Below are 27,486 nucleotides of genomic sequence, written 5' to 3'. Positions count from 1 at the left end.
GGGCTTTTTTTTCTGTGTGGCAGTGGGTAGAAGAATAAGCTGGAGGGGCAGCTCTGTGGGTCTCATCCCTCCCTCAGGCCCCTGCCTAGTCCCAGGAACCTGGGGCACAGGGCTGAGCCAAAGTTCATGGCCTGAGTCATGGTGGAAGGGTGTCTGGGTCACTGTGTGTGCTGTGGACCTTGTTTTGATCTGTATGTCACTCAGAATCCAATGTGACTTATTCACCAGAACCATTTAAGTGTCTCTTTTTTGGTCTTGGTGGTCAGTGTCCCAGGGCCTGCTTTTCTGTGCAGCTACATTTATACCAGATGTGGGAAGGGTGACAATAAAGAACTCACACACACACACACACACACACTCACACTTTCTTTCTCTCACTCTTCTTTTTCCCTCCCTCCCTCCTTCCTTCCCTCCTTCCTTTCTTCCTTCCCTCCCTCCTTCCTTCCCTCCCTCCTTCCTTCCTTCCCTCTCTCCTTCCTTCCCTCCCTCCTTCCTTCCCTCCTTCCTTCCTTCCTTCCCTCCCTCCTTCCTTCCCTCCTTCCCTCCACCCTTCCTTTCTTCCCTCCTTCTTTCAAGTATCCGTTACCTTCTACCTTTCTCAGCTAGTTAAGTAGGTTCTTAAGGAGGAAAAACCCCAGAACCATCAAGTACCTCATTTGGAAAAGATAGGTTGGGACCTGCAGGATTATTAGAACAGACATTATTGTTTGGGGTGGCTGGGGATTCCTTTGTTATTTGAAGATGGGGAGCAGGCAGGTCTCCCCTTAGCTTTGGGGTGAGCCTCATAAAGGAAAATGGAGAGGGGAGATAATGTTCTCTGTGGCCCATGTCTCTCCAGCATTACCATGGCAACAATCCCCAGGGGTGTCACCATGGAAATCAGGCCTGGTGCTGGGAAGTTCAGCCTCCATTAAGCGTTTTACTGAGGGTTGAAAGGTTGGTCATCTTTGGACCCTGATTGTAGGCTGGCTTTCCCATTAGTTTTAGTCAATACACATAATGGAAAACTACTGACAGGTGCTGGGAGACACAAATGGGCAAGGAGACAGCAAGGGGGCTTGGAGTGGGGATCAAGGACAAGGGAAAGTCCTGGGCTTCGAGACTGAAGAGAGGCTCTCCCAAGAAGGCTGTGGGGAGTGCTTCGGCTGCTGTCTGTGGGAGAGAGTGTGGGTCTCAGGGGCGCTCCTCCAAGGAGCAGGGTCTCCCTGAGTGTTTCTAATTTCTCAAGTCTTCCCGTCTCTCACATTGTACCAACTTCTGGGGTCTTGGATTACCTAGGGAGAGACGGTGAGGGAGGCTCCACCGAGAGGATGGGTGGGAGAATTGCATAATTCTGAAAATTAGGTTGAGGTTGGAAAAACAGAGTGACAAAGCTTTAGTTCTGTCTGGAAACATTAGGAGAAATATCCAAATTGGGGGTGGAGATATATGGAGAAGGGGAAGGAAAAGCCATGATAAGGATCTGACACAGTGTTAGTCCTTCAGTTCTTAGATCCCTTTGGCAATGTGAGTCTGGAATCAGATTATTTGAGTTTGAAACTGGGCTCTGCCATTTCTCAGCTGTGTGATTGTGGGCAAGCTACCTACTTTTCTGAACTTCAGTTTGTGCATCTATAAAATGGAATAAAAATAGTATTACCTCCTAGGATTGCTGTGAGCATTAAGTGAGATAATGCATATAAACTGCTTAGCACAGTGACAGGTACATAATAATAAACTCCTGATAAGAGTTAGATGTTATTAGTATTATTTTTATATGTCATCTCCCCACAAGCTAGCCTATGACACAATTAGGAAGTGGTTAACATTTTCCCCTCTTACTGGTTGTTTCTCCAAACATCCAGGTCCATAGTATTTTATTACTCTTCCTCTATCGATATCATTTTTTAAATATATTTTATTGATTTTTTACAGAGAGGAAGGGAGAGGGATAGAGAGCTAGAAACATCAATGAGAGAGAAACATTGATCAGCTGCCTCCTGCACACTCCCCACTGGGGATGTGCCCGCAACCAAGGTACATGCCCTTGACCGGAATCGAACCTGGGACCCTTGAGTCCTCAGGCTGACGCTCTGTCCACTGAGCCAAACCGATTAGGGCTCAATATCATTTTAATGAATATTTATGAAGACCATCCTATGGGGCAAGGCTTGTATTTGATGGAATTTAGAAGGAACCCCTGTGTTCCAGAAACTCTCGATCTATGTGGTAGTCCAGGCTTCAGAGTGGTCTCGGCAGAGGCCTGGGAGGGGGCATCAGAAATGGCTTTTGCCAGCTCGGCCTGTGTGCCTCAGTGGTTGAACGTTGGCCTATGAACTAGGAGGTCACGATTCAATTTCCAGTCAGTGCACATACCTGAGTTGTGGGCTCAATCCCCAATAGGGGGTATGCAGGAGGCAGCTGATCAATGATTCTCTCTCATCATCGATGTTTCTATTTCTCTCTCCCTCTCCCTTCTTCTCTGAAATCAATAAAAATATATATATTTTTAAAAAATGGCTTTTGCTAACACATAATTCCCCAAATTCTGGAGAAACCCCCCACAACATACTACAGTCTGACTCAAAGTAATTGGGTGTCAGTTACTTTAAGATATAAATAATGGTGAGATGAGTAGTCTAAAGGCAGAAAATGCAGAAAGCCAATGAATAAAATATTCTCATAAATAACTAGACCAGTGACAAAATGAATTTATCCTGTGTGCAATCAATAGAAAATAAAAGAAATTTACACTTTGACAGAAATAAAAAATTTATGATAAAGAAATGAAAAGCTAGACTTGGAATTTAAGGGAAATGGTAACAGGCCTTCCCAGAACCCTGAAATGATAGTCCGTGGCTTTCCCTGCTCATGAGATTACAGAGTGCACCATTTCTAGCTCTTGGGTACATTTTATCCTCACAATACTAAGAATGCCACCCTTCCTCCCTCTCTGGTCTCTTCCTTCTTCCTAGCCTATGCTGAGGGAAAGGGGTTCCTCGGGCAATAAACGCCTTCAGCACTTGGAGAGCGCCCTCCGTTTTAATGCTCCTGCAGCACCCTTTGGGATCCTTTAACTGGGAGTGTTAGAATATGAGAATGCGGGGGCGGGGGGGCTTGAGAATTATATTTAAGCCCTTTGGCGGCATGCATGGCTTCAAGAGGCATGCAGACATCATTGGTGGAGAAGAGGTGAGAGTCACTGGTCTGAAATAAACATGGCTTGTTTATTTCTGTTTCTTGGCTAATGAATGGAAGAAACGCTGAGCTATATTACAATTCAGGCATCTAGGTTCAATTAAATAATAAAAAACGAAATATATTACCACTGAGGAGGAGAGGCATCAATGCCACTTTAAATTTGTTTATTGTAACACTATGACTTTATTCTATGTATTAAGGATTTTATTATTTGTAATGAAGTGTGATGAACTGTACAGATAAAAAGGATAGAAAATTCACAAAAGTCCTATGAATAACCCATAAACTCACTCACACCTTAAAGAAAGAATCAAGGTAGACTTTCCTTTAATAATATTAAACATAATCTAATTACACATGAATATATTTTGATTGTTGACAAAGTCAAAAACAAACAAAAGCACATAGAAGAGACTAAACATCAGTCAAAAGTTCCCCAGCCCCCTCCCCAAAAACACTGTTAACAATTTTATATATTTGTTTTTAATGTTTTTTCTGCATATATACATATATTTTAATTAGTGTATCATAACCTAAATATTGTCTTATAACCTATTTTTTCACTAACAAAATATCAAGGCTATTTTATCATAAAATATTTTACATAATTTTATTTTTTGAAATGTTTAATTTTTCAATGTCTTACATGCACATGTGACAAAATTCAAATAATATAAGAAGGTATACAATGAAAACCTTCCTATCTCTCTCCTACCCACCCAACACCTCTTTCAGAAGGCAACTTTATTACCAGTTTCTTGTGGATCCTTCTAAAAGCATACTATATATTTACAAGCAAATACATATACACATACACATAAACACAAAGGGTTGCATACTATACATACTGTTCTTTGATTTTTTTTCTTAACAACGAGTCAGAGAGATTCTTTTATATCAGCACATACAGATCTATCTCATTCTTTTAAACAACTTTTTAACAACTGTATAATTTGTTGTAGGGAAATGCCAGTGATGGAGAACCTTTTGAGCTTGGCGTGTCAGCATTTTGAAAAACCCTAACTTAACTCTGGTGCCGTGTCACATATAGAAATTTTTTAATATTTGCAACCATAGTAAAACAAAGACTTATATTTTTGATATTGATTTTATATATTTAAATGCCATTTAACAAAGAAAAATCAACCAAAAAAATGAGTTCGTGTGTCACCTCTGACACACGTGTCATGGGTTGGCCATCACTGGGATAGGCCATAATTTATTTAACCAGGCCCATCAACAGGAACCTGGTTAAATAAATTATGAGTTGTCCTAGTATTTGCTATTACAAACAGTTAGATGACCTTGTATCTATGACTTGCATATGTACAGTATTTTTGTAGAATAAATTTTTAGAACTGGAGGTCATAAGGTGTATGCATTTAAAAATTTAAGAGCTAGTTCCAAATTGCCTTTCATAGAGCTGGCCCCAATTTATATATGCCCTCACCAATGCAGTGTATCATCAAACTATTTTGTGTTGGCCACTTTGATAGGTTAAAATGGTATTTCATAATCTTAATATGCGTTTCTCTTACTAACAATTAGGTTATGCATCAATTCATATTTTAAGAGCCATTATAACATTATTTTATGATGTTATATTTCATGATAGCACTTACTGAGGTATAAGTTCTATACACTGAGTACACATGTCTTATGCAAACAGCTGGATGAATTTTATAACATATTTTGACACTCATGTAACCATTACCCAGATTGAGATCTAGAGCATTTCTGTCACGCCTGAAAAGTTCCCTCGTGCCCCCGTCCTGTCACTATCACCCCAGGCAACTGCTATGTTGACTTCTATCACTATTGATAAGTTTTGTCCATTATTGAATTTCATACAAAGGGAATAATATCGTATGTGCTCTTTGTGTTTGAGTTCCTTCACTCAACACATTTTTGAGATTTATTGATCTATGATGACATCGTTTTACATAGCAACAAGGAATAAAATGTATGTACATGCCATAATTCAATCAATTTCTTATGTAAACCAGTCCCCTAAATGTTACTATTTGAGTTGTTTTCAATTTCTGGTTATTATAAGCAGTGTGACAATAAACACTCTTGTAAGTAAATATTTGCTACAAATATATCTGGGTCAATGGCTACATACAATTCAAAGTTTTGATTATGTATTTCTGAATTGCACCCATAAAAGTTGTACCAGAAAATAATGAGGTGCTCATTTCAAGGAAATTATACTTCCTTGAACCTTCATCTATACTGGGTATTACAATCAAGTTTTTGTTTTCCAATTTGATAGGTGAAAAGTGATGTTCCTGTTATAGTTTCCTTTTTTTTGAAAATGTTGAACATCTGTATTGTTGAACACTTGTATTTTTTCTTCTGTTGTTAATAGCTAGCTCTTGCTCATTTTTTTTATGTTTAGTTTTTGTTTTTGTTTCTAATTTATGAGAGTTCTTCAGTAAGAATAGTAATGTCGTTTTTTTTTTTTAAATTTTTTTTTTTTTTTTTTTTTTTTTTTAATTAAATCTTTATTGTTCAGATTATTACATTTGTTCCTCTTTTTTTTTCCCCCCATAACTCCCCTCCTCCCAGTTCCCGCCCCACCCTCCGCCCTCACTCCCCACCCACTGTCCTCATCCATAGGTGCACGATTTTTGTCCAGTCTCTTCCCGCATCTCCCACACCCCTTCCCCCCCCAGGAATAGTCAGTCCATTCCCTTTCTATGTCCCTGATTCTATTATAATCACCAGTTCATTCTGTTCATCAGATTATTTATTCACTTGATTCTTAGATTCACTTGTTGATAGATGCATATTTGTTGTTCATAATTTGTATCTTTACCTTTTTCTTCCTCTTCCTCTTCTTAAAGGATACCTTTCAGCATTTCATATAATCCTGGTTTGGTGGTGATGAACTCCTTTAGCTTTTCCTTATCCGTGAAGCTCTTTATCTGACCTTCAATTCTGAATGATAGCTTTGCTGGATAAAGTAATCTTGGTTGTAGGTTCTTGGTATTCATCACTTTGAATATTTCTTGCCACTCCCTTCTGGCCTGCAAAGTTTCTGTTGAGAAATCAGCTGACAGTCGTATGGGTATTCCCTTGTAGGTAACTGAGTTTCTTTCTCTTGCTGTTTTTAAGATTTTCTCTTTATCTTTTGCTCTTGGCATTTTAATGATGATGTGTCTTGGTGTGGTCCTCTTTGGATTCCTTTTGTTTGGGGTTCTCCGCGCTTCTTGGACCTGTAAGTCCATTTCTTTCACCAGGTGGGGGAAGTTTTCTGTCATTATTTCTTCAAATAGGTTTTCAATATCTTGCTCTCTCTCATCTTCTGGCACCCCTATAATTCTGATGTTGGTACGCTTGAAGCTGTCCCAGAGGCTCCTTACACTATCCTCGCATTTTTGGATTCTTTGTTCATTTTGCTTTTCCAGTTGGGTGTTTTTTGCTTCCTCGCATTTCAAATCATTGACTTGATTCTTGCGCTCCTCTGGTCTGCTGTCGGGAGTCTGTATAATATTCGTTATTTCAGTCCGTGTATGCTTAATTTCTAGTTGGTTCCCCAATATAAGATCGAGGGTCTTATTAGTTTTCTTGTAGATCTCATTAAGTTTATCGGCGGCTTCTAAACAGTTCTTGAGAGACCTTAAAAGTGTGGTTCTGAACTCTATATCTTCCATTGACAATTTTGTCCTGTTTCTTTGTCTCCGCATTTTGTTATGCTTCCTTGGTGCACCCCCTAGTGGTCTTTGTGCGCAGTCTTATAGTTAAACCTTGATTGTTGTAGCTAATACCAGGGAGGGTTTGACCTCCAGGCCAAGTGGCTATGAGAATCAGCTGTGTCAGCAGTGAGAGAACTTCTGTCCTCTAGGGAGGTGCTAATCTAGCGTTTGCCTGAGGCTATCCCGCAAATGCCTGTGTGCAGGGCTTGGGCGGGGCGGGTCACACAGGATCAACAGGGTGGGCCGGAGAGAGCAGTTATGGCGGCTCTCAGTCCTGTCCCCAGGGGCTCTGCCTCTCTGAGTCCCAGCACCCACTGCAAACCTCGGAGAGAAAGCTGCACTCGCTCTGACCAAAGCCAGACAGTCCCGCTTCTCCCGTTTGAGTCTGGGTCCCTAAAGACTCGCCTGTATCTGGAGTTCAGATTCTGCGACTCCCTCCCGATTGAAAACGCCAACCGCGCCCTCCGCCGCCAGCCCGCTCTGCGCCCTCCGCACCTCAGAATTTGACTTCAGCACTGCGCCTCCTCTGAGTGTCCGTATGCCTTTCTCTTTCCTCCTAGTTGTAGGACTTCCACTCAGCCAGCGTTCCTGTGGTTCTGGGTGATGTCCCTTCCGTTTTTTGGTTTCACTTTTGAAGTAGTTGTTCAAAGCAGCAAACTCCGGCGTTAACCTATGCCGCCATCTTGGTTCTCCAATGTCGTTGTTTTAAAAACTTAAATTTTTATTATTTAAAATTATGGGTTTTTTATTCTAGAAAAAATTAAAATCTAAATCCAAAATAACAAAAAAACTCCTAAAACCTCACTCTGCAAGGATAATCACTATTAACATGTTTTTTTTCTATGCAAAGTATAAAAAATATTCTTCTTAAAAACAAATAGAATCATTCTTTACATACTTTTTTACACTGATACTATTTTAAAAACCATATTTTTTGCTTATTATACCTTGCCATATCATTACATATTTTATAACATCATCTATATTTTATTTTTTTAATTTAAAAGCAGTATGTTGACTCTGGCCGGTGTGACTCAGTTGGAGCATTGTCCCATACACCAAAAGGTGGCAGGTTTGATTCCCAAGCAGGGCACATAGCCAGGTTGCAGGTTCAATCCCCAGTCAGGGCGTGTGTAGGAGGCAGCCCATCAATGTTTCTCTTTCTCTTCCTCTCTCTAAAATCAATAATAAAAAAAGAATAAAAGAATAAAATAAAAGTGATATGTTGTCATTGTAAAACATTTAGATACCACAGAAAAAATGGAGTTAAGCATGCTCCTGCCATTCTGTTCTCCAGTATAGCCACCACTAACAGTTCTGTATATAGTCTTCCATATCTTTTTCCTGAGGTCATTCTATCCATACTCCTTTTGAAAAATGTAATCACATTATATACATTGTTTTTATTTTTTCACTTAACCGATCTTTGATATATAATATATGTGAACCAACCTGGCTTACTATTATTTTTTCCAATCTGGCTTATTTTAATGGGGGTAGAATATAGAGGTCTCATAACCAACATTTTGATGGATGTTTAAATTGTTTCTAGTTTTTCTTTAATACACATCTCTTCAATGAACATCTTTCAGTGCTTAAGCAAGGGTTGTAAAATGAATTCCTAGCAGTGCAATTGTTGCTACAGAGTACACACAGGATGGACATTTAAATCTTTAATAGCATTGTCCTCCAGAACGGCTCTATCGGCTTACAGTTTTCCCTTATCGTAGAGACCGCCTCCCCAACTTCTTCCTCTTGGTGGATTCTGCTTTGGGGCTTACTAGGCTTTCACCACAGAGAGACCAGATAAATATTTCAGGTAGAATTTTATTATAAGCCATATTTTTCAAATCTTTTAAATATTTTTTGTTTTCATTTTTAATTATGAAAAATAAATATTTTTTTAAAAATATATTTTATTGATTTTTTTACAGAGGGGAAGGGAGAGAGATAGAGAGCTGAAAACATCAATGAGAGAAACATCGATCAGCTGCCTCCTGCACATCTCCTACTGGGGATGTGCCCGCAACCCTGGTACATGCCCTTGACTGGAATCGAACCCGGGACCCTCCAGTCCACAGGCCGACGCTCTATCCACTGAGCCAAACTGGTTTTGGCGAAAAATAAATATTTTTAATATTAAAAATAATATTTATTAGTTTTCTTTTGTGTACAGAAGTAACAAGAAGGAAACCAAATAATGCACTATTGTTTCGCCCTCTTTGACATTAATAAAAAATATATAATATTAAACATGGTTTAAAGATGTCAGCAATCCAGGATAAAAAATGAAAAATGAAAGCCTTCTCTCTTTCATTTTCTCTCCCCAAAGAACACTGGTCATACTTTTGTGTAATTCCTTCTAGAAAAAAAATTCTATGTATATTGATGCACATTCCAGCTCTAGCAAAGTTTTATTAAAACATGTCCCCCAAACTCTGGTGTCCATAGACTTAGAGCTTTATAATTCAGTTAAGTGAAGATGGGCTCTATAGTAAAACAATTTGACAATTAAGTCATAATCGCTTTGTACTGCATGGCAGGAAAACAAGACTGAGAAAAAAAAATTAAATATATTTTTATTGATTTCAGAGAGGAAGAGAGAGGTAGAAAACCATTGATGAGAAAGAATCATTGATTGGCTGCCTTCTGCATGTCCCACAATCCAGGCATGTGCCCTGACTCGGAATCGAACTGTGACCTCCTGGTTCATAGGTTGACATCAACCACTGAGTTACGCCGGCTGGGCATGACTGAGAAAATTGTCACATGATGGAGAACAAACATAGTCTCATTTAATGTTACCAGAAAATTTCCCTTTAAAATTATTAGCTATCAAATATATTATTTGTTTGTCTCCTTGGGTTGTGAATATTTTGTATCTTTTTTTTTTTTTTTGGTTAATCCCAACCCAAGGATATTTTTCCATTGATGTTTAGAGAGTGGAAGGGAGAGGGAGAGACAGAGAGAAACATCAATGTGAGAGAGATACATCGATTGGTTGCCTCCTGCATGCACTCCGACTAGGGCCAGGGAACCTGTAACCAAGGTATGTGTCTTGATCAGAATTGAACCCAGGACCCTTCAGTCTGCGGGCCAACACTCTATACACTGTAAGCCAAACTGGCTAGGGCAATATTTTGTACCTTTAGCATTCTTATCAGCACCATGATTTATAACATGTTACCTGAATTAACACATTGTTTGCGGGTAGTTTTTATTGCGCACTAACAGGTGGCGCAGGCCATTTTTGCTAATTTTTTGCGCAAATGGCAATGTTCAGTAAAATTACGATAACTTTAGTTTACATATTTATACGTTACCCGCATTCTACCGCTAGTCTATAAAAAACGTATCCCGCGTCTATAAAATACATGTCCCGCGCTCTACTGCCAGTCAACGTAAAACGTGTAAATACGTTTCCCGCATACAGTGTGTTAAGCAAAGTACCTGAAGGTCTGAGTGACTTGCTTCATAATTTCTCCTTACTTAAAGCTAATTCCTTAAAGGTAGACCCATATTTATGATTTCATACAATCCTAAGGGAGCTGTGTTAATGTTTCCATAACATCTTAGCAGCTCAATATATGTATATTTCAATAGGGAACCCTCTCTCTCTCTCTCTCTCTCTCTCTCTCTCTCTCTCTCTCTCTCCCTCTCTCTCCATATATACTTTGTATCTTTCACTTAACACTTTTTTAAAGTCTTTGCATATCAGGACATATGGATCTATTGAGGAAGATATTTTTTAATTTGGGTAGATTTTTAATGTTAATGAATTGTCGGCACTCTTCAAGGCCTATGCCCTGTTGTCTTTTCCCATTTGGTTTCCCAGGGCAGGGGGTCCAAAGTAGTGGGGCGCTTCGTCATGACACCCAGACTGAGGCCCCCTCACACAATCTCACAGAGTGGCACTCCTCAATGGCACCCTCTACCAATGGACACAACTCTTGGCGTCGATACTAAATTTTGTTTTCCTCTCGTTTCCCTCATCGCCATGGTCGTCCATGCATATGGATGGTTGAAGGACGAGTGCCTCCTCGGGCTGATGGGTGAGGTCTCAGTATTTCCTCTCCCTCACACACTGCCTGCTCAAGTCTGCCATCTTTTATTTCCGCTCCAGGGGAAGCCCTATGTCTTCGACCGCGTGTTCCCCCCAAACACGACCCAGGAGCAAGTTTATCATGCATGTGCCATGCAGATTGTCAAAGGTAATGGATGTATTTTTGAATGTATGTGTTTAGGCTCCCCATTCCCTATCCCACTTCTCTCCACCAGTCAGTCCTCTTTCTCTGCCGTCTTTTCCAGATGTCCTTGCTGGCTACAATGGTACCATATTTGCTTATGGACAGACATCCTCAGGGAAAACACATACTATGGAGGTGAGGGTCTGATTTCCATGGAGGGTGAGAAATGGGGTGATAATAGGAGACAAAGAAATCTCAGTGCGGGAAGGGCTAGGACTCAAGGGCTGCCTGGTCCAGAGGTAGCTGAGTCCAGAGGATGAACTGAGGAGCAGTGATCTAGTGCACGTTTAACGCAATCCCTTCAGCCTGTTGCAGCTTACCCTCCTTCCCACTACTCCAGTTTCCTTTTTTTGATCTAGAAAAGCAGCAACAATGAAAGTTCAAAGGGCTATTCAGTTCTGTCCCCTTCCACACAAAGGTAGACGGGCAGTGACCATCTCCTCACTTAGGACGCTTCCTCTCGACTATGACCTTCGTGTTCACCTGCATACCTCTGCGTCGTCTCATTCTTCCTGAGCTCCAGCCTTATTCTAGCATGCCCTTACTCCCCAGGGAAAGCTGCACGACCCCCAGCTGATGGGAATCATTCCTCGAATTGCCCGCGATATCTTCAACCACATCTACTCCATGGATGAGAACCTTGAGTTCCACATCAAGGTGATCAGGGCATGACCTCTGGGCATCTTCAGATGGGGACTGGGAGGGGAAGATCTAGTATGAGCTCACTGAGATCCTGGGCACTCCAACTTACTCTCTCTTCTGGTTCCCTCAGTTCCTCTCCCCTAAGATAATTTCTTCTGCTCTTTTCTTCCCACTACTATTGTTGCAGCAGGTCACATTTAAATTACCTGCAAATTAAAACTACCTGCGCTCTGACACTTCATACTTAAGAGAGGCCCTCTTCACTTCATACTCCTCCTTTCTCCCTAACCAGGTTTCTTACTTTGAGATTTACCTGGACAAAATTCGTGACCTTCTGGATGGTGAGTGGTGTTTAACCCCAATGGATGGCCGGGGGTGTGAGAAGGGCAAGGAAAAGAAAGATCCACATGCTCTTGGGGTTAGGCACTGTTTGCCAAGATGCAGAGGGCACACAAGGCACACACATCCATACCTGTGTCCCTTGACTCCCCTCACCAAGATTTCCAAAAACGAAAAGGGTCCAAGGATGAGCTCAGATGCCCAGACCTGCATATAAATAGTCTGAGACGAGCTGGACCCCTGGGGCTAGAATCCTGGAGGAGGAGAAGCCGAGTCTTCAGTTTGTGCAGGGAGTTTAGGTTTCACAGGGAGTCTTCTTCCCTTTTGCACATAGAAGAAACCACCATCTGAGTGGACTCCAGGCTGCGGGGGGCGGGGGGCGCAGTGGAAGTGCTGGCCTTGCTCACCTGTATTGTCTTGATTCAGTGACTAAGACAAATCTGTCTGTGCATGAGGACAAGAACCGGGTGCCGTTTGTCAAGGTGAGAGTGGGGTGGGGCACCCAGTGGGGCCAAAGTATCCCAAATGGGGGTGGATATGGAAGGAGGATAGACCAGTGACCCAGAAGTTGGAGGGTGGGTCTCCTGGAGGGCTGAGGTGTGCCCAGGGCCCAGGGAGGGCCTGGGGCTCGGAAAGGACATTATCTAGAAAGGTCATTTTGTCAAAGGGCAGGTCATTTAATCTGCAGATCAAAGTTTATGGGTTATTATCCATTTGCCCCCTGCAGGGTTGTACTGAACGCTTTGTGTCCAGCCCAGAGGAGATCTTAGATGTGATTGATGAGGGGAAATCGAATCGTCATGTGGCTGTCACCAGTGAGTGGGGATATAAGGGGCTTTTGACTCTGGGGTCTGCCTCCCCTCTGTGCCTGTGGGGATTGAGGGACTCGTGAGAGAGCAAGGGAAAAGTGTCCTCCAGAGAAAAAGGGACCCTTTTATATATATATATATAATTAACTTCAGAGAAGGGAGAGGGAGAGAGAGATAGAAACATCAGTGATGGGAGAGAATCATCAATTGGCTGCCTTCTGCACACCCCACACTGGGGATCGAGCATGTCCCCTGACCAGGAATCGAACCATGACCTCCTGGTTCATAGGTCGACGCGCAACCACTGAGCAACACTGGCCGGGCAAAGAGGGACCTTTTTGTGCGACCCTGCTGCCTGGGAAATGTAGTGGTGGGACCCTCTCTCTTGGCTGGTAGGGGTAGTGGTCAGGCGACGCCCGGCCGAGGGCTTCCGTCCACAGGGCTTGGTACCAGGACTGTGTCTCCCTTCCTCCTGCAGACATGAATGAGCACAGCTCTCGCAGCCACAGCATCTTCCTTATCAACATCAAGCAGGAGAACATGGAGACCGAGCAGAAGCTCAGTGGGAAGCTGTACCTGGTGGACCTGGCTGGCAGTGAGAAGGTTAGGGTCTTGTGGGGGTCAGGAGGGGAGGGAAGGAAGCCTTGCGGGGAGGTGTCCTTTTCTTAAAATCAAACTAACTTTAAAAAATTGAGACATAATTCATAGTCCATAAAGTTCACCATTTAAAAGTGTGTAATTGAGTGGTTTTTAGGATGTTTGCAAGGTTGTGCAAGCATCACCCCTCATTCCAGAACATTTTCTCTTTTTAAAAAAAATATTTTTTAATCGATTTTAGAGAAGAAGGGAGAGGGAGAGAGAGATAGAAACATTAATGATGAGGGAGAATCATTCATTGGCTGCCTCCTGCACATCCCCTACTGGGGATTGAGCCTGCAACCCAGGCATGTGCCCTTGACCGGAATTGAACCTGGGACCCTTCAGTCTGCAGGCCAACGCTCTATCCACTGAGCCAAACCAGCTAGGACCAGAACATTTTCATCACCCATTAACAATCCCCTCCCCAGTCCCCTGGCAACTACTAATCTACTTTCTTCTTTTTTTTCCCCCACTTTAAATTACAATGTATTTTATTTTTTAAATGGTCACAGGATTTGACATTTCACACACACACACACACACAAATATACCACTACTAAATAACAAAAGCGGAAATACTTATCAAAGTTACAACAGACTTAATGTTTAACTGAGAATCTCAACTGAGTAAGGCTCTAAAGCTACCACACAAACCAATATTTGTTTGGAATAAAGTGTGTAACTTTCTTAATGTATGGGCTTAGAGCCGAGTTTCCATGTGGTCAGGGACATGGTCCTAAAACCAACTTTAGCCCAGTTGTGCTTCAGACTAAGTTTCAGTAGTCTACATGAGATGTTAAGGAATGCCCCCTACAAAAAACTAGAACTTGAAGACTTTTTTCAAGAGTTACCAATATCCAGCAAATGTACATTCTTACTTGAAAATGCCAAAATTAATAGGTGCTGGTATTCAGATCTGATGTCTTAGGTTTTATGACTGACACATCTTAATGCTCCTAGACTTTGGGGTGTACAGAGCGGCAGACAATCTAAAATTTGTTTAGCAAATAGGGAAAATTAAGATGAGGTGGGCACACATTTCTTGACTATGCCGATCACCCTCAGTTCTTCATAGGGATAACCTACTTTCTTCTTGATGGGTTTGCCTTTTCGGGACATTTCACATAAGTGGGATCATATAATATGTATAATATGTAGGTGGGAGGGGGTGGTCTTTGGCAAAAGAATTTAGAGGAATCGAGGAAGGGCCTTCTCTGTTCTCTGTCCTTTTTCCATGTCCTCTCCCCTCTTTGGGCTGAGCCCCCCTATAAAGGGAGGTGGCGAGAGCCCTCTCCCTTTGCAGTGGCTCGTGACACACCTGCCCCTTAATGCCCTGATAGGTCAGCAAGACTGGAGCAGAGGGAGCCGTGCTGGACGAGGCAAAGAATATCAACAAGTCCCTGTCGGCTCTGGGGAACGTGATCTCTGCTCTGGCCGAGGGCACTGTGAGTGTCCTGAGGTCTCCTCACCCTCAAGCTCCCCCTCATCTCCCACCTTCCCCTAACGCTGCCCTTGACCATGCCCCTATTCATGGACAGCCCGATCCCCGGTCCTCCACTCTGCTTTCTGATTCCCCTGTTAAATTTATTTTTCTCATTCACATCTCCCTCCTCCCCCAGAAAAGCTACGTTCCATATCGCGACAGCAAAATGACACGGATTCTCCAGGACTCTCTGGGAGGAAACTGCCGGACAACTATGTTCATCTGCTGCTCACCGTCCAGCTACAACGATGCGGAGACCAAGTCCACCCTGATGTTTGGGCAGCGGTCAGTGGCAGGGTCCCCAGCCCCCTGCCCAGCCCCCACCGCTCTCGCTCTCCAGCATCAGGCAAGCCGTAAGGGAGACCTCCTCACCTTGACCCCCTCTCCTCACCCAGGGCAAAAACCATTAAGAACACTGCCTCAGTGAATCTGGAGTTGACTGCTGAGCAGTGGAAGAAGAAATATGAGAAGGAGAAGGAGAAGACAAAGGCTCAGAAGGAGACGATTGCAAAACTGGAGGCTGAGCTGAGCCGTTGGCGCAATGGTTAGAGAGGAGTTCTGTGGGCAGGGAGGTGGTGGGAGGAGGAGGGGCTTAGGGAGCCAGAGAGCCCTGTCTGGGGTGGCGCTTCAGGGCAGGCCAATCTCCAAGGAGGCTGTGTTCATGGGGAGGTGCAGTGGGGCGGCCATCAGGTAAAGGGAGAGAGCCTGACTACCATGTCCCCCGACCCTGGAAAAGGTCCACTTAGCAAGAGCGATGGAGGCCTGCAGGTCTTGGTGCTGAGCAGTGAGGGAGAAGGACTGGTGGATGCAGCTTCCCCTTCTCCCACCCCTCGTGTTGTTCTGCCCCTTTGCCAGGAGAGAATGTGCCTGAGACAGAGCGTCTGGCTGGTGAGGATGCAGTTCTGGGAGCAGAGATCTGTGAGGAGACCCCTGTGAACGACAACTCCTCCATCGTGGTGCGCATCGCGCCTGAGGAGCGGCAGAAATACGAGGAGGAGATCCGCCGCCTCTACAAGCAGCTGGACGACAAGGTGAGGACAATCGGGCAGGGCAAGAGATGAGCCCAGTGGAAGGAGAGGTGAGGGATTAACAAATTATGTCCTAGGTGGTTTAGCTAGGTTGATAGAATGTCGGTCCATGGACTGCAGGGTCCCGGGTTTGATTCCGGTCAAGGGCACGTACCTTGGTTGCTGGTTCCTCCAGCCCTGGTCAGGATGCGTGCAGAAGGCAACTAATTGATGTCTCTCTCTCACATCGATGTTTCTCTCTGTCTTTCCCTCTCCCTTCCACTTTCTCTAAAAATCAATGGAAAAATATGCTTGGATGAGGATTAACCAAAAAAAAAAAAAAATTAGCTTATACTGCTCTATATGATTTTAAGAGGGGTAAATGCTCATTATTGAAAATGTGGGAGATAAACACAAATACATAGAAGGAAAGTAAAATCATCCACCATCTCACCATTCAGAAATAGCACTATTAATATTTTGCCTTTTTCTGTGCATATACCATGTAATTGAGATATGCTGTGTATGTAACTGCATTCGATTTTTTCATTCAGTATTCTATCAGGAGCAATTTCCTACTTTGTTAACAGTTGTTCATAAAAGTATTTTAAAATGGCTGCCTAACGGTCTGTGTATTAGAATGTATTTAACCATTCACTTACTACAGGGCTTCTACTTTTCTTTGGTATTGTTTGCTTTTGCTATTATAATAATTAACTTTGCATTAGACTTTGCTTTTGAGTGATTTGGATAGAATGTAGTGATAAAGGGGATTTCTAGGTTAAAAGATAGGAATATTTTAAAGCTTTTGTTATGTACTGTCAAGATTATACCAACTCCCAGGAAAAAAGGAATTTAAAGTGAGGGCAGGAGTTGAGGAAAGAAATTGAGGGAATTCAGACATCTTTGTAGGATATGGTGTTTTGTGTGTTTTTCAAACTCAAAACCTAAACAATCTGGATTGTATTCACATCCTGTCTCTCCCTCAACCCCAGAGGTCCATCCCTTTACTCCATCTGTCCGCCTTGCTCCAACAGGACGACGAGATCAACCAGCAGAGCCAGCTGATCGAGAAGCTCAAGCAGCAAATGCTGGACCAGGAAGAGGTAATGGGGAGGAGGGAAGACGTGAGAGGAGAGGGGGGTTGTGTTCGTCCCTGGAAGGCATAGAAAGGACCTTACAATCAGATGGGAGAAGGGGCATTCTGCTAGGGTTTAGTCACCCCTAAAACTATGGAGGTCTGGGGACTTAATTGGGGCTTGGCTTAAAGCTCAAATTATGGCATCTCAGTGCTTCTTCATTCTGTTGCCCTATTCCTAAGAAGCCTAGAGCCCACTTCCTCTGGACTCTTACTTTGGGCCTTGCCTCTCTCCTAGAGCTGTGCCTGGGCGGGGGCTCAGCTTCCCTAGAGCAGGGGTCACAGAAGCGGTCACTGGCAGCAGACTCCCTCACATGCCTCCCTCTCCCTCGAAGCTGCTGGTGTCCACTCGAGGAGACAATGAGAAGGTCCAGCGGGAGCTGAGCCACCTGCAGTCAGAGAATGACGCTGCGAAGGATGAGGTGAAGGAAGTGCTGCAGGCCCTGGAGGAGCTGGCTGTCAACTACGACCAGAAGTCCCAGGAGGTGGAGGAAAAGAGCCAGCAGAACCAGCTTCTGGTGGATGAGCTGTCTCAGAAGGTGGTGAGTGGCCGACTGGGGCCCAGGAGCTCCCTGGCCTCAGGACATCCTCTACATCCAAAGGGACTATTGCTTCCCTCCGGGGCTGCACTGTTTGCACTTTGCACTGATGTTCAGTGTGGTGAGACCCTCCCACAGCTGCTCCCTGCGCTTTGTCCCCCTGCCCCTCCCTCCTCCAGGCCCTTCTGCAGGGTCTGTGTTCTCTACACAGAGGCCATCAGGGTCATGCATGAAGGGAGAGGCCTCTGCCTGGGCTGGGGAGGGTAACAGGAAGATGGCGATGGGATGACGGAGGGGCTGTCCCCAGGCCACCATGCTGTCCCTGGAGTCTGAGTTGCAGCGGCTACAGGAAGTCAGTGGACACCAGCGGAAACGAATCGCTGAGGTGCTGAATGGGCTGATGAAGGACCTGAGTGAGTTCAGTGTCATCGTGGGCAACGGGGAGATTAAGCTGGTGAGTGGAGAAAGAGGCGGCAGTTTTGTTCAGGTCTTTTCTGTTCTGGGCATTGGTGGGAGATGCGAGACGGGAGAATCCGGGCTGTCAGGGACACTGAGAGAGGCGGGCCACAGAGCCAGGAAACACGCCCTCAAACTAGACCCAGGAAAACAAGTAGAGGCTTGCATAGACTCAGCTGAAAATATACCTTCTAAAGGGTGCTAAGTAAAGAAGCAATGGAACAGCATGTGAGACCGTTCTCTGGCTTATGTGGTCAGTTTGGCTCAAATCAACTCTTATTAAAAGTCTCTCTAGCCCTGGCTAGTTTGGCTCAGTGGATAGAGCGTTGGCCTGCGGACTGAAGGGTCCCAGGTTCGATTCCGGTCAAGGGCATGTACCTTCGTTGCGGGCACATCCCCAGTGGGGAGTGTGCAGGAGGCAGCTGATCGATGTTTCTCCCTCATTGATGTTTCTAACTCTCTATCCCTTTCCCATCCTCTCTGTGAAAAATCAATAAAATATATTAAAAAAAAAAAAAAAAGAAAAGGAAGAAGCAGCAATGGCGATGTGGTTATAGCAGGAGTTAGAGATGGGGGCACAGAGTGAGAAATGATATATGCAAATCTGTGGCAAGGACAATGACCCATGTGGGTGATCAAGCAGAACTGTTTGACTGAAAAAGAAAATCATGTTGCTTTATAAGATGGGAGCGGGGGACTGTTGGGATTGGATCTTTGAATGCAGGGAGAGGGGTTTAGCGTGACATGCCAGGTGACAGAGAGCTGCTAAAAGTTGTTCGGAAAACACCTGTCCCGCCTGAGTCCCTGTGCATGTGTGTGTGCGGGGAGAAGCAAAGTGGAAGGGAATGGATAAAGGTTTCCTGCAGCAGAGCACCTCTTCCCTCCCTTGCCCCCTTCAGCCGGTGGAGATCAGTGGGGCCATTGAGGAGGAGTTCACCGTGGCCCGACTCTACATCAGCAAAATCAAATCGGAGGTCAAGTCTGTGGTCAAGCGGTGCCGGCAGCTGGAGAACCTCCAGGTTGAATGCCATCGCAAGATGGAGGTGACTGGGCGGGAGCTCTCATCCTGCCAGCTCCTCATCTCCCAGGTGAGTGGCAGAGGTTGAGAGCCTTTGGGTGCCGTGGGAGAAAGAGTGTGAGTCTGTGGTTATGAGATAAAACTCCTAGCACCTACCTTTATGTCAGGTGCCTAGGGCCAACTGAAGTCAAGGACAGAAGAGCTGGGGTAGCAGGGGAGGGTCTGGGCCAGAGAAGTGAAGGCGCAGCAGGGATACTGGCCTCTAAGCTGATGGGGTCTAAAGAAATGATCTCTAGAAGCATGGACCCTGACTTTGCATCCTCATGGAAGGCAAAGCAGGAGCAGAGGGCCTGGGAAGAGAGCTGGAGTTTACAGAGGTCTGTGCTGCCCAGAGTGGTGACCTTTGCTCCATCCATCCTCTTCCTCTCGCCAACCCTTCCCCCACCAGCACGAGGCCAAGATCCGCTCGCTTACGGAATACATGCAGAGCGTGGAGCTAAAGAAGCGGCACCTGGAAGAGTCCTATGACTCCCTGAGTGATGAGCTGGCCAAGCTCCAGGCCCAAGGTGAGGCCTTCTTAAACCTCCAACCCATCCATCCTGGGATAGGAGATCCCAGAGGGGGCAGGGAGTTGAAAGTGACAAACATCGAAAGAAACCACCCAAGGGCACACTCCCCGAAAGCATGAGACCAACTCACATGCTACTTAGCAAGTGTTTGCATGTAGCTTACTGTACACGAACCATAACACTCCATTGTCTCTGTCCCTGCTGTATCCAACTGGGCTGTCCTAACCCAGAAGAACATCCCTGTGGGCCCATTCTGGGTAGATGTGCCCTGCCCTGCCTTGAGGTCTGGTCACAATATGAAGTTCGTCCTGGTGGAGGTAGGTGCGGTGTGAGCCGTCTTTCCCTCTTTTAGAAACTGTGCATGAAGTGGCCTTGAAGGACAAGGAGCCGGACACACAGGATGCAGACGAAGTGAAGGTGAGTAGGGAAGGTGGGGGGATGGCAGGCCTGGCAGGGCTGTGCTGGCCTTCACTGAGCTGGTGTTGGGGAACCTGGCTTTGAGCTTGGGGTGGTGTTGTTTGTAGAAGGCCCTGGAGTTGCAAATGGAGAGTCACCGGGAGGCCCATTACCGGCAGCTGGCCCGGCTCCGGGACGAGATCAACGAGAAGCAAAAGACCATTGATGAGCTCAAAGAGTAAGAGTTCCCGAGGGCGGCTCTGGTCTCTGCCTGGTCCTCCTGCCCAGCTGTGCCCACTCAAGTGCTCCCTCAGATCCTGTTCTTTAACTTCCATGTGTCACTCCCCCAACAATGACACGACTTTGCAGCCCAACTCTAGGAGGCACAGGAGTAAGGCCTCCTCCCAATCCTTGAGGCTCTTCTGACTAAATAGCTCAGGGTTCCTTACTCTGTCATGGAAACAGTGGCCTGAGCCTGCCTACATCTGAAGGGAGATGCATCAAATCTAACTGGACTCACTCGTTCAAGAGGGAAAATGCTTGAGGAGCTGGTCTTCCCTTTCTCCGTTATTCACATCCTTTGGTTGTCGCCATACCTCTTGCCCTCCACAGCCTGAACCAGAAGCTCCAGTTAGAGCTGGAGAAGCTTCAGGCCGACTACGAGAAGCTGAAGAACGAAGAACAGGAGAAGAGCACCAAACTCCAGGAGCTGACGTGAGTGCCGGGGCGCCTGCAGCCCAGCAGCCACAGAGGCTGACTGACTCAGCAGAGGCAGGGTGCATGTAGATGTGAATATGGTGACCACAGGAAGCAAATGCCTCCAAAGAGTAATTTGATGGGGTAGGGAAGGGGGAAAAAAGGAGACTTTCAGAAGGGACCTCTATTGAATATTAGCTGACAGGGAAAGATGTTTGTGATGTTAAGTGTAAAAAGCAGGTTACAAAACAGTATGTTAGTGGTCCCGTAAAATATTTATGGGCTGTACATGAATAGAAAAATGAGTCTGGCCAGAAGGACACCAGCATGTTAATGGTGGTTTGATCTGTAAGTCGTAGAATCATGAGCTTTTTATGAAACTCGTCTTGCTTATCTTTTCTTTTTTCCACCTTTTCTAATTTCTGCACAGTGGACATGGGTAACTTGTATAATAGGTAATAAAAATAAATGTAAAAGGAATGGAGGCGGGAGGAGAATCCTGAGAGAATCTTCTGTTTTCCTCCTCCCCCAGATTTCTGTACGAGCGACATGAGCAGTCCAAGCAGGACCTCAAGGGCCTGGAGGAGACCGTTGTGAGTGGTTCCCGTCTGTGCTGAGTTAGCGGGGTGGAGGGCTTCGTCTCTTCCCCCGATTCTTCCTATTCCCCATTCCTCCTGCCCGCTGCAAAGTCAGTCTGTGGCATAATTAGGACCCTCTTTTCCTAAAGGATGAGTGACTCACCTGACTGGATAGACTGAAGGGCCCAGTAATTTCAGAGTAAAATGTTGGCCTGGTATTTGGCTACCCCAGTCTTTCATCATTCTTTCCAGGCCCGTGAACTCCAGACCCTCCACAACCTTCGCAAGCTGTTCGTTCAAGACGTCACGACTCGAGTCAAGAAAGTGAGTGCCATCCTCGCTCGGGCTCTTCCTAGCCCCCGTCTTCTCCGCCTGTTCTCAGGTCCTCCGGCCCTTTGGTCTCCTGTGGGCCGGCCTGGCCTGGTCTGGGTGGGACCTGTTTGGCTTCAGGACAGCCACGTCTTTCCCTCTGTCTTTAATCAGAGTGCAGAGATGGAGCCCGAGGACAGTGGGGGGATTCACTCCCAAAAGCAGAAGATTTCCTTTCTTGAGAACAACCTGGAACAGCTTACAAAGGTTCACAAACAGGTAAGAGTGGGTGGAAGGAGTGAAGAGAACTCTTGAGGCCAGGTGCCTGGGATACCAAATCCTCGGAGGCCCCTTGGATTTAGGAAACTCTACTGGCATGTTTTCCTTACCTTCCCCACTAATGCCTTCTTTATACCAGATTTGATTCCGCTTTCACCTCTTTCTTTCTTCCATGCCTGTTTTCCCTCCTCAAAGCTCCCAACCTGCCTTTGCTCCAGTGGAATCCCCAGGCCTATGTTGTTGGAGTGAAAGGTTGAAATGGATAGAGGTTTCGGAGGCATGGGCTGTAACTATACACAAGGGATGCTGGTCAGATTTTAGCCAGAGATAGAAAGCAGCGAGACACGAAGCCGCCAGGGAAGTTGGGCTTTCTCACAGGGAGAGACGGAGAGAACTCCATCGGCCCAGGCCTGGGGCAGGCATGCAGGGAAATTCAATGATGTCCTCTAGATCAGCGGTCGCCAACCTTTCGGACCTCATGGACCACTAAGTGAGTCGCGGACCACCAGTTGGCAACCGCTGCTCTAGATGGCCCATCCAGGCCCAGTCGGCCCTGTGTATTAAGTCACTGCCTCTCTGTCGCCCTCCTTGCTGCTGCGGTTCCTTAAGTGGATGACTGGGTGTCAAAGGTATGGGGTGGGGAGGTAGGTGGGCAGTCCAAAGGGGTCAGGACCGGAAATGTTCAGTGCAGACAGAGCCAAATAGCTGGGCCTTGAAGACAGGTGCAGCAGTCAGCTGGCTCTTTTAACTGATTCATAAAATAAACCCTTACCTCAATTTTACTCCCTTCTTTTCAAATCCACTTTAAAATTCCATTTAAGCTCATATTCTCACTAAACTGGACCTTAAACTTCTTTTCCTCCCAGTACACTGTCCAGCACATATAGTAGACACTCAGTACATTTAAAAAGAAATAATGGCAAAAACCACAGAACTGAGGCCCAGTGGTAGTCTGCAGGGTTTGTTTTATTTGAGCTTTGCAGAGGACTTTGCTGCCATCTCTTTCCCTTTGCTTATTAAAAAAATATATAATATTATAGGAAAGTTGAAAGACAGGGAAGAAACATTTATCAGTTCTGCCATACTTTTTAATTTCTGCGTGTTCATTTTCCTTCTCCATCAAGATGCACATTATATTGCTTTTCCCACCAAATATTTTTACTGTAAAATGCACATAACAAAATTTACGACTTTAATCATTTTTTCTCCAGAACTCTGTTCATCATGTAGAACTGAAACTCTGTGTCCACTAACAATAACTCCTCCTTCCCTGCTCCCCCAGCCCCTGGCACCTGCCATTCTCCTTCCTGTCTCTATGATTTTGACCACTCGTAGACGTGGAGTCACACAGTATCTGTCCTTTGGAGACTGGCTTATGTCACTCAGCGTGTCCTCCATGCTCATCCATGCTGTGGCTACGTCAGGAAACCACAGGCTGCCCCCCCCCCCGACCCCCTCCCCAGTGAAGCCCGCGCCTCTGCTCCAAATCCCAAAGGCTACTCACTCATAGGAGAGAGGACTCCTCAAAATTTCCTACCTCAGCGGGCACAAGGCTAAAAAGGAAAATGAGATGTAGAAACGTCTTCACTAATCGGAGCTTAAATGGCGAAGGCTACAACCTGTTACTAATTGAACTAAGCTATTGCCCCAGCAAAACACTGTAATCTGTAAACTGTCCAAAATTAAAGGGGTGCAGAAGTATTTCTACCTCTGTCCTTTCTCCCAGCATTGCCAGTCACACTGATTCCCCTGCTCTCTTCCAAGGCCGGCTCTGTGGCCAACTACAGTGCCCCTGGTCATGTGTGAGGCCCTGTAAAAAGGTCAGGACATCTTTTCTGGCTTCAAGGTGGTTGCTCCCTGTAGCTTAATTTAAATGGGGGAGGGACAGCTCAGGAAATCCTTGACTGTGAAGGTAATGAGCACAAATGTTTGTGAGTCTCAAACATTTTCTTTCCTTCTTATGGAGCACTGTGTGTATGTGGGGGGGCGAAGGGGAAGTGGGGCTCCTGTATTCCGGCTTCTGCTCCTGCTCTGCTCTGTACCGCACCTGCACTCAATGCCATATCCACCCGGCACACTGCTACTGTGCTCCCGCTGCCCCACCCTGTGCATGCCCATAAAGCCATCCTGGGCGAGGGGGTGCCTCATCCCCATGGTTGCCCTGGGGCTGTTGGTTTGGCACAAGCTGGAAGATATGGGGGAGGGGGCCATCTCTAGGCCAGGAGGAGACTGGAACAGGCCCTATCACAGGAGTTCTGGGCTACAGTGGAGTTGGCACGTTTTGCTGCCCAGAAAACAATGTGACGTTTCATAATGCCTGACCATCGTTTGCTCAGGGAGAAGGAAAGAACTGGCTAAAACAGCAAGTTAGGTAAAGGGAATGAGGCTTTTGGGAAAACAACGTGGTCTCCATCTCCTCTGACTCGATTTTTCTTTATTCTCTCTCCCCACCTGCCCCACACTCCATGGCTGGCTCTGTCTTGGGTCACTTGCCTTTCTTTCTGCCTCTTCCCTTGGGCTCACCCAGCTGGTACGTGACAATGCAGATTTGCGTTGTGAGCTTCCTAAATTGGAAAAACGACTTAGGGCTACGGCTGAGAGAGTTAAGGCCCTGGAGGGTGCACTGAAGGAGGCCAAGGAGGGCGCCATGAAGGACAAGCGCCGGTACCAGCAGGAGGTAGACCGCATTAAGGAGGCCGTTCGGTACAAGAGCTCGGGCAAGAGAGGCCATTCTGCCCAGATTGGTGAGTGAGGAGTGGATGGCAATAGGTAAGGTGGGGTTACCATCTGGGGAAATTCCTAAGTGTCAAGCAACTACATCATTGGTTTTTACTCTACCTGCCCACCCCCAGACATACCCCCCAAAATATAAAAGTAAATTATCTTACAAGCAACTCAGTTCAACTCCAACTTTCCTTTATTATAGCCAAACCCGTCCGGCCTGGCCACTACCCAGCATCCTCACCCACCAACCCCTACGGCACCCGCAGCCCCGAGTGCATCAGTTATACCAACAGCCTGTTCCAGAACTACCAGAATTTGTACCTGCAGCCTGCACCCAGCTCCACCTCAGATACGTAGTGAGTGACCAAGGGTGTAAGCTGGAACCCCAACCCAAGATCCTATAAGGCATAAGGTTTGGTCACTCATTGGGGGAGACGTGATTCTTCTCCTAAGTAGCTTCATTAATTCTTTCTCATTAATCCTTAGAAGGTGGGCATCTGCCTTCCCAGCCATCGACCATGTTTGTTTTCTATTCTCGGGGGAGTGGCGGGGTGTATGGCTCCATCCCTGAGGATGTGGACGTGTCCTTGGCATAGTGACGGGGCGGGGGGGGGGGGGGTTGCGGTGTGTATGTGCCAGAGGCTGCATCTCTCTGCTCTGCTCCATCCAGTTTTGCAAACTCCTGTGCCAGCAATGGGGCCATGTCTTCTGGAGGCACCTTGGCTTCCTACCAGAAGGCTAGCATGGACAACGGTGAGTGAGAAAGACGGGTCACCAGCCTTTAGGGTCCCCAGGGCAAGTTGAAAAGTGTAAGTGACCCTGTCCCTACAGCTGGCACCCTGCCCATCCCTTCAGGGGCTTGGATTCCCCCCATTACAGTATCTGTCCCCGCCCTGACCTTCCTCTCCCCTTCTCCTCTCCTGCAGGAGGGACCCGGGAGGCTTCTTCTCAGCATAAGGATGCAGCAGGGGCAGCTGTAGATATAGCGCCACAGACCCCGATGCAGCTAGGCTCCAAAGAGTGTTACCTTTCTTGCTAAGGAGTTAGGAGAGAGGGTTGGGGAGACTGTTTCTAATGCCCAATCTCCTTTTTCTTCTTCTAATCCTGTGTTGTCAATGATGATCTCTTCAGGAAATGCCACAGATATCAACGACAACAGGTACACCCGTCCCCACTGCTCTTGGGTTCTCTGGGTGGGACCAGAAGAAATTATTAAATGTCCCTCATGCCCTAGTTAGAAGTTCCCTGGAGCCTTCTGGGGAAGGAGGAGGAAATGAGAATCTTTCTTGTCATCACTGTGTTGTCCAGGAGATCCAGTCCCCCCGCTGCCTCGGTGCAGAACACTGCCCCCTCCTCCAATCCCATCTGAGGCTTCTCCCCATCCCAGTGACGGGCGTTGGTGGAAAATGCCACGGACACTTGATGCCCTGGTTTCTCTCTTACCTCTGGGAACGTTGTGACTTGAGCAAGTCAGTCCCATCTCTCTGGCCTTGCTTTTCCCTGTATCCCTGTAAAACCAGAATAGTCCCGCCCTGCACTGCCTCACAGGAATGCTGTGAGAGCACGGTGACAGGAACGCTTTCATATACGGAGCTGACAGTGCTGAGGATGCTGGGTCTCTTCTTCCAGGAGTGACCTGCCATGCGGCTATGAGGCTGAGGACCAGGCCAAGATCTTCCCTCTCCACCAAGAGACAGCAGCCAGCTAATCTCCCACACAGACTGCTGCGTACCTGCACTTTCAGGTAGCTCAGGCCTCTCCCTCTGGCCAGCCGCAGGTTGCCTGCTTTCTTGCCCTCACCTCTTGTTTCTTCCACTTTTTTAATAATCTCAAAACTGTTACTACATAGTTGTCCCCAACTCCTGCCTTTCCCTTGTAGGGGCCACATCTGTGCTGCTCCAAGTCCTCTGAACACTCATCTCCCTTCCCCCTCACTGGTATACTTTCCTTTTGGCCAGAGGAGTAACCAGGGGACTGCCTTTCTGCCACTAGGGGTCACTGCCACACGTCATAAGAAGTGAGGGGGTGGATTCAGAGCCACACACAGGTCCAGGAACTGGGGTAGATACCTAGAAGACCTTGGGAGATCATTTCCACCCTCCCTCTGCTTCCACCTTAAAATAATTTTGGGTGGATAGGTATTTTCTAAGACATCTCCAGTAAAGGAGATGTTTGATTTATTCCTGCACCTGTGTCCTATTCTTATATCTGTATGTTACCAATGAGTTCTAGGAAATACCCCAAGAGTCTAATTTTTTGTTAGAGGACTGTTAGCACTCCTCTCTCATCTTGCTCAGTGGAGGTGGAAAACAGCTGTGTCCCCCGATCCAAGCCCCGCTCCCTTCTCCACCTCAGGCCCCAGGTCCCCTCCTGTAGCAGCACAGGCACCTTCCTGGTTCTTGTGTGTCACCAAGCTCCTGGCCACGATTGCTTTAGGGCCCAGAACTGGGTACTGTGATCCTGTTTTCTGGTCCACTTTGGGTCCTTGGAGACTGGAAATGAGAGAGCACAGCCAGTCTCCTACTGGGCTGCATCCAAACCGAGCCGTCACCAGGGGTTTTCCAAGACAGTAGGCCCGGCACATGTAGGCAGAAAGGCATGAGAAGCAAAGAAGTAGGAATGGGGAAGGAGGAGTTAGGAAAATCGGGGGTGGAGGAAGAGGGTTGGGAGGACAGTGTCCGGTTGTTGGTATTAAAGGGACAGAACTGTAAAGCAAAGTCTGTACAGATGTCACCCT

The 27,486-nt window shown here is 46.2% G+C and overlaps 1 protein-coding gene across 1 annotated transcript in view; it reads left to right on the top strand.

The window, feature by feature from the left end:
• Positions 1-27,486, top strand: part of KIF5A (kinesin family member 5A) — a 31,955-nt gene that overhangs the window by 2,798 nt on the left and 1,671 nt on the right. Inside the window, exons 2-28 of the mRNA XM_036297709.1 lie at positions 11,005-11,092; positions 11,190-11,263; positions 11,681-11,785; positions 12,063-12,111; positions 12,536-12,591; positions 12,837-12,924; positions 13,397-13,521; positions 14,898-15,002; positions 15,177-15,325; positions 15,436-15,584; positions 15,896-16,071; positions 17,085-17,153; positions 17,521-17,727; positions 18,032-18,178; positions 19,080-19,268; positions 19,647-19,764; positions 20,120-20,184; positions 20,292-20,401; positions 20,776-20,877; positions 21,392-21,452; positions 21,690-21,761; positions 21,921-22,025; positions 24,553-24,769; positions 24,952-25,105; positions 25,420-25,502; positions 25,881-25,908; positions 26,379-26,493. Of these exons, the coding sequence (XP_036153602.1) occupies positions 11,005-11,092; positions 11,190-11,263; positions 11,681-11,785; positions 12,063-12,111; positions 12,536-12,591; positions 12,837-12,924; positions 13,397-13,521; positions 14,898-15,002; positions 15,177-15,325; positions 15,436-15,584; positions 15,896-16,071; positions 17,085-17,153; positions 17,521-17,727; positions 18,032-18,178; positions 19,080-19,268; positions 19,647-19,764; positions 20,120-20,184; positions 20,292-20,401; positions 20,776-20,877; positions 21,392-21,452; positions 21,690-21,761; positions 21,921-22,025; positions 24,553-24,769; positions 24,952-25,105; positions 25,420-25,502; positions 25,881-25,908; positions 26,379-26,457 (2,970 nt within the window). The 3' untranslated portion in view covers positions 26,458-26,493. The remainder of the gene's footprint in view (positions 1-11,004; positions 11,093-11,189; positions 11,264-11,680; positions 11,786-12,062; positions 12,112-12,535; positions 12,592-12,836; positions 12,925-13,396; positions 13,522-14,897; positions 15,003-15,176; positions 15,326-15,435; positions 15,585-15,895; positions 16,072-17,084; positions 17,154-17,520; positions 17,728-18,031; positions 18,179-19,079; positions 19,269-19,646; positions 19,765-20,119; positions 20,185-20,291; positions 20,402-20,775; positions 20,878-21,391; positions 21,453-21,689; positions 21,762-21,920; positions 22,026-24,552; positions 24,770-24,951; positions 25,106-25,419; positions 25,503-25,880; positions 25,909-26,378; positions 26,494-27,486) is intronic.

The sequence above is a fragment of the Myotis myotis genome, unplaced genomic scaffold, assembly GCF_014108235.1.
Source record: "Myotis myotis isolate mMyoMyo1 unplaced genomic scaffold, mMyoMyo1.p scaffold_m19_p_3, whole genome shotgun sequence".
NCBI classification, from domain to species: domain Eukaryota; kingdom Metazoa; phylum Chordata; class Mammalia; order Chiroptera; family Vespertilionidae; genus Myotis; species Myotis myotis.
The sequence above is the reverse complement of the archived record's forward strand: the minus strand, read 5'-3'. Positions and strand labels throughout refer to the sequence as shown.